Source organism: Silene latifolia, chromosome 9 (assembly GCF_048544455.1).
Source record: "Silene latifolia isolate original U9 population chromosome 9, ASM4854445v1, whole genome shotgun sequence".
Taxonomy (NCBI): domain Eukaryota; kingdom Viridiplantae; phylum Streptophyta; class Magnoliopsida; order Caryophyllales; family Caryophyllaceae; genus Silene; species Silene latifolia.
The window spans coordinates 45700457-45710960 of record NC_133534.1 but is presented as its reverse complement, the minus strand read 5'-3'; the positions used below and the strand labels follow the sequence as shown (position 1 = coordinate 45710960).

At 41.3% G+C, this 10504-nt stretch overlaps 1 protein-coding gene across 1 annotated transcript; it reads left to right on the top strand.

Annotated features, from left to right (window-relative positions):
• The first annotated feature begins 9543 nt into the window (after positions 1–9543).
• Positions 9544–10380, top strand: LOC141600970 (uncharacterized). Its single transcript, XM_074421230.1, has 2 exons — positions 9544–9663; positions 9820–10380. The coding sequence occupies exons 1-2, from the start codon at positions 9544–9546 to the stop codon at positions 10378–10380; spliced, it is 681 nt and encodes a 226-aa protein (XP_074277331.1).
• Positions 10381–10504: the final 124 nt, after the last annotated feature.

Sequence of the window (10504 nt, the reverse complement as noted above, 5' to 3'; positions counted from 1 at the left end):
GGTTTTTCAGATAAGGGATATGGACAATAAGTTATGTTCTGATCCTTTGTCTATCCAGGAAGCTTTTACCAAGTATTATCAAAAGCTTTTGGGTTCCTCAAAAGCTGTACATCCTGTCAATAAAAAATTGGTGCAAAAAGGAGCTTGTTTAAATGAAAGGCACTGTGCTATTTTAAATGCTCCAGTGACTGCTGAGGAGGTAAAGAATGCTATGTATGCCATTCCAGGGACTAAGGCTCCTGGCCCTGATGGCTACAGTAGCCAGTTCTTTAAAGATAACTGGGATGTTGTGGGAATAGATGTGATTGCTGCTGTGCAGGATGCTTACCATTCTGGGAATCTTCTGAAGCAAAGTAATAACACGATCATTACTCTCATTCCTAAAATTGAGATGCCTGAAACAGTGATGCAGTTTAGGCCAATTGCCTGCTGCAATACTGTTTACAAATGTCTTTCTAAGGTGATTTGTGGAAGATTAAATCAAGTGCTCCCAGATATTATTAATCCTTCCCAATGTGCTTTCTTGAAAGGTAGGGATATCGTTGGTAATATTCTTATTTGCCAAGATCTGGTGAAGTTGTATAATAGGAAAAGTTGCTCTCCCAGAATGCTCATGAAAATTGATTTGCAAAAAGCATATGATTCAGTTGAATGGGCATTCATGAATGATATGATGCTTGCTACTGGGTTCCCCGTACCTTTCTGTAAGCTCATTATGCAGTGCATCTCTTCCCCTTCTTACTCTCTGGCTATGAATGGGGACATATTTGGTTTTTTTAAGGGCAAACGAGGGCTTAGGCAAGGAGACCCATTGTCTCCCCTATTGTTCACTCTGTGCCTGGAATATCTGAGTAGAGTTTTGAAGGTTGTGCAGCATCATCCTGACTTTAAGTATCATTCCCTGTGCAAGAGGATTCAATTATCACATTTATGTTTTGCTGATGATCTCATGCTGTTTTGTCATGGAAATAGAGCTTCTATTGCCTTGCTCATGAAAGCATTTTCTTATTTTTCCAAAGCTACTGGACTCTCTATGAATAGAGGTAAATCTAACTTCTATTGTAATGGGGTAGATGGCAGCTTGATTTAAGATATTGAGGATCTCACTGGAATACAGCATGGCTCTGTCCCTTTCAAATATTTGGGAGTCGATGTGTCTTCTAAAAGACTGTCAGTTCTGGACTGCCATTACCTAACTGAGAAAATTGTTGCCAGAATAAGGAGTTTGGGGTCTAAGAAACTATCTTATGCTGGCAGATTGGTGCTCATTCAATCTGTTTTGAGAACTCTTCATAGTTACTGGGCCAGGATATTTATCCTCCCAAAAACCATTATTGGTAAGATTGAAGCTATTTGCAGAACTTACCTTTGGCAAGGGATTGATCAGAAAGAGAGTCCTGCATTGGTGTCTTGGTCTCAGGTCTGTAAGCCTTTGAAACATGGTGGGTTGGGATTGAGGACCTGCATAGTTGGAATATTGCTGCCATAGACAAATATGTGTGGTGGGTGGCAATGAAGACTGACCATCTCTGGGTCAAATGGGTCCATTCTGTGTATATAAAACAGACTGGATGGCATGATTATGAACCTGGTGCTGGGAGCAGTTGGGCTTGGAGGAAGATTTGCCAAGTCAAGAATATATATAAACCTTATTTATCTGGTTCTTCTCAGGTACAGCAGTACACTATTAAGCAAGGTTATCAATGGCTTAAACCTGATGGTGATAAGGTCATATGGTATCCTTGGATGCTAAATAGTTGGATCATTCCTATGCATACCTTCATGTGCTGGCTGGTGGCTCAAAAACGATTGCTTACTCAGGATAGACTGAGTAGAATGGGGATCATTCATCACAACTGTTACTTTTTATGTGGGATTGAGGAGGAATCACATGAGCATCTTTTCTTTGATTGCATTTACAGTAAAATGTGTCTACAGCTGGTGAAGGACTGGTGCTTATGCCCTTTGCCTGATGCTGATTGTATCAACTGGTGGATAGAATGGAGACACAATTCTGCTTGCAGGAAGAAGATAGTGGCAGTCATTATGGCAAGCCTAATGTCTCAGATTTGGCATTGTCGTAATCTAAGCAGAGTGGATGGACTGATTTGGCGACCAAATGTTTTATGTAGTAAGGTCAAGCATGATGTTGTAATGAGGCTAGGACAATGTGACATTAAGTCCAGAAATAGTAGAGTACTTGGCTGGGTTACTTACTTAACTACAGCATAGCACATTAGTGAGAATGGTTTAGATGATTAATGTTGTATGGTGTATGGGACTCTTTTCATTTTAATGAGAATATTACATTTCCCCAAAAAAAATACTACTTACAAACCCATAAATTATACTTAAAAACACATATATTAGGGTAAGAAACCCGAAAATTTGAATTAAACCACATAAATTAAGGCAATGAACAAATAAATTTGTCAAATTAAACCCATAAACTAGGGTTCACAAGTAACGACACACAAAATATGACTATGAAAAAATAAATTGATTCGCAAAAAACCCAGAAATTGATTTGCAAACCCAGAAATTAGGGTTTACACTTTACAACTAACAAATTAATACTATAAACATGATTTTGGGGAGGAAACTTACAGCTATGAATCTGGAATCGTCACAAATTAGGGAAGGATTCACCAAGCGCAAATTTGGGGGAGAATTTTTGAGTAAAAATTGGAATTTTAATGTCGATGAAAATGAAAGAGATGACTGAGAGTTGTAAAACGTGAATGTTGGGTTCATAAAACAAGGGCATAACGGTCCTAAAACATGACTTTTCACCGGATTGTCCATTTGGGTGCAATTTTTAACCTGAGAACATTTTATGGGAGTAAATTATTAAAAAGTTTTCAAAAGGAAGTAATTTTAAAAAAGTGATTTATAAAAGGGTGTAATTATTAAATTACTCTTTAATAAATGTGTTTGGGACTGTTGCTATTGATATTTACTAACCTCGGGCAACCAATATGGTAACAGCCTTTCATGCTGGGGCAGTCCTGGTAAGGTATCATGGTATGAGGGGGTGTTACAAAGTGGTATCAGAGCCGACAATTCCGGCACCTAAAACTAATGAACCCAATGAACTTAGGGAGTCTAAATAAAATGAACCCGGGGAGAGTTGTTTAGCGCTACCGCAAGGACTTGGGAGACGTCCCGAAGTCGCACTACGGCCCTCACAATCTCAAGCCGGTCACCAGGGGGAAATTGTTGTATGTCAAGTTAATGTATGTGTGTGGTACTTGGAACTTGAATGGTTGGATAATGCGGTATGAGAAGTGGTATGTGGAAACTTGTGAAAAGCGTGGCGAGATTTACTAATTTGGATTCTAGTATGGAATATGTTGGCATGTTAAGTGTTTATTATGTGGCTTTCAAAAGGGTAGTGGTACATGCGTATATGATCATGATGATGTTAATGTTTTGTTGTTGGTAGTAGCATGTGATTAAGGTCATGCGTCTATATATATGAATGCCGTGTTTAATTTTCATGTGGGTATGATAAAAGTTCAACTATGTACTGGTTTTTAGAAGTATTGAGTTGTTATTGTTGCCTTATGCATGTTCAAGTTGTTTTGGTTTAGAAAACTTGATTTGTATGAAGACCGATTATGGTAGGGCTGTCTTAAAACTGTCATAAGTCGAGTTCTAGAAATGATATTGCTGTAATTCTAATTGGAGGTGATAGGTTGTGCTCTTAAGATTCTAACGATAGGTCACACGCCCAATATCACCAAGTAACGAGTGATATATGACATTTTTACGAAACCTGGACGGTGCTGAGAACTGTGCCGATACTCGACCGAGTAGTCCCTACTCGGTCGAGTATCTTTCATACTCGACCGAATATTCCATATTTGGCCGAGTAATCTTTCTCTGGTAAGTCTGTTCAGCTTCTGGAGTCGTGAACTCGGCTGAGTAGTCTCATTACTCGACCGAGTATCCTGTACTCGACCGAGTACTCCATATACTCGACCGAGTACTCCATGTACTCGACTGAGTACCACTTTGGGCGGTCATATTGAGTCGGTGGCTATGTTATTACATTTGTTTTGAGTCGTGGGCTATGTGCACATGTATGTTTGAGTCTTAACGCATTCTTTTATATATGTGATAGTCTTGATACATAAGTTACCAGATGTTATTATATGGAGAATGTCAGCTTATGAGGGACATGTGTTGGATAAGGAAGACATGTATTAATGTGGTTGTGAGGGATAGTGGAAAAAGGAAAGGGAAGAGTGATGAGCTAATCGAGGTAAAGAGCATCTTCTGTGAGATATGGTGAGTGATATAGTCGTGTGTTGAGTAATATAAAAGTAAGTGTTTATGGTCAAGAGTGATATAAGTGTAAAGAATGTGAGAATGAAAAGGTTGAGATGAGGGATGCGGATAGTGTTAAATTGGGATGTGTAAGGGTTTATGGAGGGAGATGGTTAGGATTGTGTTGGTTAAGGATATATGCGATGAAAGGTCGTTATAGAGGGATGGAAACGAATGGTGTATAGTGAGATCGAGTTATGCCGGGATGGGTAGATAGTGGTCGAGTTTGGGAATTTCGAATATCAAGAGGTGAACCTAGTGTATAATTCTTTGGATAATTTACGGTATGCGGTGAATTGTTGGTTTCCTAGGAATAAGAAAGGGAGATATAAGTAATTAATGGGTAACCGTTAGTTGTGGGGATTTGAGAGTAATAAGTATGCGTGAGTAGTATGAGGAGAGGGGATCCGTGATAAAGAAGAATGAGGAGATATTTATATGAATTAATGGAATTTGAGTTTTAGAACAACAAGAAGGTAATCGGATTACTAAAGAGTCAAGTAGAAGAAGAAAGAGATGAATCATTAGTTGGTATCATTGGATGGAAGTAAGTTGGGAGAACGTTGACCAAAGTTATGGGACATGAAAGTAAGGAATCATGGAAATATAAGATATCATCTTGAGAGGGTGTGAGTCAATGGTTATATCGAAGTTCAGGACGACACATTAGTCGTGAATTTTGAGGTATTAAGAGAGTAAGAAGCTGATAGAGTGTTTGCACGATATAAGATTTTGATGGAGAGTTAAGTGACGACACAATTAAGGATGGAATTGGAAAGAATGTTGAGGTAAATTTTGTTGATGGATTTGGTGTTCGTTTCTGGGATAACAACCAAAGAGAGGAAATGAATTATTATATTAAGAAATGATAGTAAGAGAGTGGTCACATGAAGGATGGTGGTGCCGTAGTGGTGTCACTAGTGGTCGAGGATGATGTCACATATGAAAGTTAGATGTTCTAAGAGGATGATTTTGTGGAGACTGATTAGTATGTATGGTCGGGAGGGAGTATAAGATGTGCATATAGGAGGTGTCTTCTAGTAGTTGGGTACTGACGATATGGTTACGTTCGTCAAGTGTTGAAAATTTTGCGGGTGAAAGGATATGTTGTGCAGGGCATCCGAGTTAAGTTCGGACGAGAGGTATCCTTTATCAAGTGGTAACATACGTGATGAGGATTGGATAGTTAGATTCGATTATGGGTCCATGAGGTGTGTAAAACTTTATGTGAGGTCCTGACCTCACGAGTAATGGTGTGGTGTGATGGTTATGAGTTGTTATACGTGTGTTCCGCGTCATATGTTATACTTATATGTGTATGTATGATATCTGTAAGTAATGGTGTGAGGTTCTGGCCTCAAGAGCCATAGTGTGGATGGTATTCATAAGGTTATTATCTGTTATTCCGTGTAGTATGCTGCGTTGTGATCTAGTAAAGCGGCTTTAATGAAGTCTTCTGGTCAAGGAAGTGGTACTGAGTTGGTGTTATGAAATTGTAAAAGTTGCGATGACTATCGATGTGGTTGTTGTGCACTGGTGCACGGTAATTCGTGTTGTGATACGAGTATTTTTGTGTTGTCATAGATCGTTGTTTGTTTACTGCTATTTCATGTCAGTGTCGGTCGGGGCATATAGACCGTTTTTTTGTTTCCCCGATGTTTCTTACCAGTGTCGGTATGGGTATGGTCCTATTGGTTTTTATATAGTATGATATGAAAGAGAGTTGGGTATGGTTCTTTTATTGTCATGGTAAAGTAATATTCTGTTAATGAGATACAGTTGTGAGAGGTTATTGGAGTACTTTTGATCTTATGTTAGATGAGGCATTGGTGGACATAGTTGTGGTAAGAAATAGTGGAACATGTGTGGTATTGAACTTTAAACTACGGGTGGTTTAGCACCTTTTATTGGGACAGTGAGTACGGAGTTTTTGGACCTAGCATCATGTCAAGTTAAGGGTGAGTTTTGTGAAAATAAAAAAGATGAACTTGAGAAGCAAATGTGAGTGTGTGTAATAATCGTGGATCGTGAGTTAAGATCGTGGAGATGAGTGTATGTGTATATAGAAGTATTCGTCTCGCGGTAATGTGGAAGAGATGGAGTAATGGTAATACTGAGGATTTTGTGATATATGTTATGTGAGTACAGAATAATTGGAGGCACGAGAAGTGTTAGAGAAAGAGAGCCCTGGATATAGGAATGGTTGTAGGTCTTGAGGTTATAGTGGGTGATCGTTGACATGCGGTGGTAATGAGGTTTATGGGAGGTATATCAAAGGACCTAGTATTAGTGAGTTACGAGGACGTAACATTTATCTTAAGAGGAGTAGAAAGGGAAAAGAGAGTTTGATGGTTGTATATGTTATAGTACAATTAGAGTTGAGTGTTGGTGTCGATGGATTCGTGTTGTGGTTGATTTTATTACAGGTAATGGCAGTGCTCATAGTAGTATGATGTTTAGGAGTGTGAGTAAAATTCAATAGCGTTAACGGATTGTGTGATGATGTTTATGTGTATGAGTAAACTTCGAGGACGAAGTTCATTTTAAGGGTGGTAGAATGTAACATTCCGTTTTGATGGTTGATTTTGTCCGGTGGATTGGCTTGGTAATTGAGGGTGCTAATGAGCGTTATGGAATTAAGTTTGAGTAGGCAACACTTATGTTGTGGGTATCCGGTAGTACTATATATGGAGTTAACATTGAGAGATTATGCTGTAGTTGAGACGATATCGTGAGCCATATGGTGGAAGTACCCATATGGTGGAAGTAGCGTGGTTGGTAGAGTTAGTTTTAGGTGTCCATGTTTTATAGGATGGGTTGGAACTTCGGGGACGAAGTTCTTTTTAAGGAGGGAAGATTGTCATACTACGGTTTTCCTAAGCTGGTACTCGGTCGAGTATGGCTTACTCGGTCGAGTAAGGGTTGTCGTGTATCCTGGTTTGGCTACTGCCAAGGAACACTCGGCCGAGTATGTGGAATACTCGACAGAGTAGAGGGTACTCAGCCGAGTATACTCTATACTCGACCGAATATCCGGTCTGACGGGTTTAATTACGCGATTTGGTTAAGGTGATTAGAGATTATTATAAATTATGCTTTTACGGTTTCTAAATCATTTTTACCAAAATAAACGACCCTCACTTCTCTCTCTAATTACCCTGATCATTCTCAGGGCTAATTGATCGGTCGCAAGTCTACACTTCCGTATCCTGTCTCAATTTATTTGATAAGTCTCTAGTTCGTTGTAATCTGCTAATAGGTTGTTTTTTAGAGTTTTGCCCTAATTTGTGATTTGGAGACTTAGGTTTGGTCATCATATGTGTGTTGATTATAGATTATCATTGTTGTAGGCGGCGATGTGGTATTTGTTATGCATTTGTATCATTGATTGCAGCGTAGTGGATTGCGAAAAGGTAGGGATTCCCTACTCGGTTGTGCTTAATTGATTTGAGATGCTTTGTTGTAATGTGTATGATTGTGGTTCGCTGATCATCGCTGGAGTGTGGTGTGGTGGTGTTGTGATGGTTGTGATGGTGTTGTGATGTTTGTGGTGGAGTCACTTGCGGGAGTGGCTTCACGCCCTAGTTCGCCCTCCGTGGAGCCCGCCACGGGAGGGGATGTGCACATTAAGGGACAGGGGTATCGCTCGTTGATGAGCGGGATTTTGGTGGGGATTGGCTGCGGTCCCCCAGTGGCGGCGTGGGCAACATGTTGCGATGGGTAGTCTGACAGGGCTACACAACTCCGTGTGTAGTCGGTTACTGTGTGAAATCGGGAGACCGGGGACGGAGGATGATCAGCTGGTTACTTTATGCACTTGTCTTATTTTAATTATGCAGAACTGAACCCGTTGTTGTTTTGTGAAATATGTGGTGATCCATTCGGGGATGGTGAGCAGATTGTGACAGGTGATGCATTTGGTGAGCTTGGGGCGGTCATGGGAGCGTCACCACGCCGGATTAGTTATCATCGTTATGAGTCTTATCTGTTGTTTTGTAGTTGCTAGCATTTGGATATTTCTTTTGTTGGATTTTGAGACAATGTAACTTTTATAATTCTCATACTTTTGCTAGCAGATTGTGACAGGTATTATAACTACCTCCCGAGAACCATAAATAGGAAACCAAACTGTCAGGGAGAATGGTTAAGTGGTTTGTCCACCTAAGTGGGTACGACCTGAAATTTGAACCCCGAACAGCCATAAAATCCCAAGCCCTAGCTGACTTTGAGTCAGACTTTAGCCCAACCCTTCAAGAATAAGCCGACAGTGAAATCTTGACCCTAAGTGAGGCTAAAGGGGAGTAGGTATGGGAATTACATGTTGATGGGGCATCCAACACAAAGGGAGCAGGGGTAGGGCTGGTCCTGAAATCACCTAAGGGGGAACAGATAATACAGGCAGTACGGTGTGAGTTCAAAGCAACGTATAACGAGGCTGAGTACGAGGCCCTAATCTTAAGACTCCAATTAGCCTTAGAAATGCAAATCAACTACATCAAAGTGTACAGTGACTCCCAACTGATTGTAAACCACGTGAATAACGTGTACACGGCTAGGGATCCTAAAATGGTAGCCTACCTGGAAGTGGGGAAGGAGATCAAACTCCGCTTTGCTTCCTTCCACATCCAGCAGATACCTAGGGATCAGAATGTTGAAGCGGATGCTCTCACCACCCTGGGAGTAGCCTTCACTCCAGGGGCAGTGGGTGATATACCATTCATCCATGTCATAAAACCTGCCATATGCCAGAATACCCAGTGGACATACGAAACAGGGATACTGTGTACTGCCACACCCCAGGAAGAACCTGATGATTGACGCAAGCCTTACATTAGCTGGCTACGTGATGAGGTATTACCACCTGACCAGAAAGACGCCAGGAGTTTCAAAATGAAATCCTCCAGATTCGTACTCATTGACGGTATCCTATTTTGGAAGTCCTCGGTAGGAACCTATCTAAGGTTCTTAAGCGCACAGGAGGCACAGGCAGTAATGTGTGATATCCACAGTGGTGATTGTGGAAATCACACAGGGGGTAGGAGCTTGTCCAACAAGACACTAAGGCAGTGTTACTTCTGGCCTACCATGAGGAAGGACGTCATAGATTAGGTCAAGAAATGTGAAGAATGCCAGAGGAACACCCCTGTCAGCCACCAGCCAGCAGAACGTATGCATCCGATCATCTCGCCTTGGCCTTTTATGAAATGGGGAATGGACATTGTGGGACCATTACCCCATGCTTCTGGAAACAGGACGTACATGCTGGCAATGACGGACTACTTCTCTAAATGGATAGAGGCAGAAGCTTTCCCTCAGGTCATGGAGAAGCATGTGATATCTTTCATCAAGAGGAACATAGTCAGCAGATATGGCATCCCTTCATAAATCATATGTGACAACGGGTCACAATTCATATCCAACAGAACGGAAGACTACTACGCCAGGTGGAACATCAAGCTGTTTAAGTCTACTCATAGGAATCCACAGTCCAACGGTCAGGCAGAATCTAGCAACAAGATAGTCAAGAACAACCTGAAAAGAAGGTTGGAGGAGATAGGAGCCAACTGGGCCGGTGAGCTTCCCTTCGTGCTGTGGTCTGATAGAACTACCCCCAAAGTGGCAACAGGTCAAACACCATTCAGTCTGGTATATGGGGCCGAGGCAGTTATTCCCTCTGATGTGCAAGTACCGACATATCAGTATGCCAATACCACCGAAGAGAGGAACCAAGTAGAAATGGCCAGCAGCCTGGATATCATTGATGAGTCAAGGACCAGCGCCCAAATCAGGATGGTAACATACAAACAGACAGCAGCCAGAAGTTACAGAAACGTAAGACTGAGAACACTGCAGGTAGAGGACCTAGTACTCAGGAAGGTATTCCCAAACACCAAGAATCAGAGTACAGGTAAATTCGCTTATAACTGGGAAGGTCGCTACGGCATTGAAGACATCGTGGGTAATGGGGCATACAAGTTGGAGACTATGGACGAGGAAGTTGTCTCTAGGTCCTGGAACATCATTCACCTTAAAAAGTATTATGTCTGAGGTTCCAGGTGCAAGACCCAGAAGTTCCACCTTCAGCAGGTACACCCCAGGACCCTTGAATCCCAGCATTCAGTACTCCAGAAACCTTAGAACATGAACTAACTTGCTAAAAGTGTCTTTGACT

Excerpts from the sequence above, each read along its gene's own strand:
- LOC141600970 (XM_074421230.1), top strand. The coding sequence starts at position 9,544 with ATGGACATTGTGGGACCATTACCCCATGCTTCTGGAAACAGGACGTAC. Across the intron at positions 9,664-9,819 it reads CTCAGGTCATGGAGAAGCAT|TCCAACGGTCAGGCAGAATC; the intron begins GTGATATCTTTC and ends AGGAATCCACAG.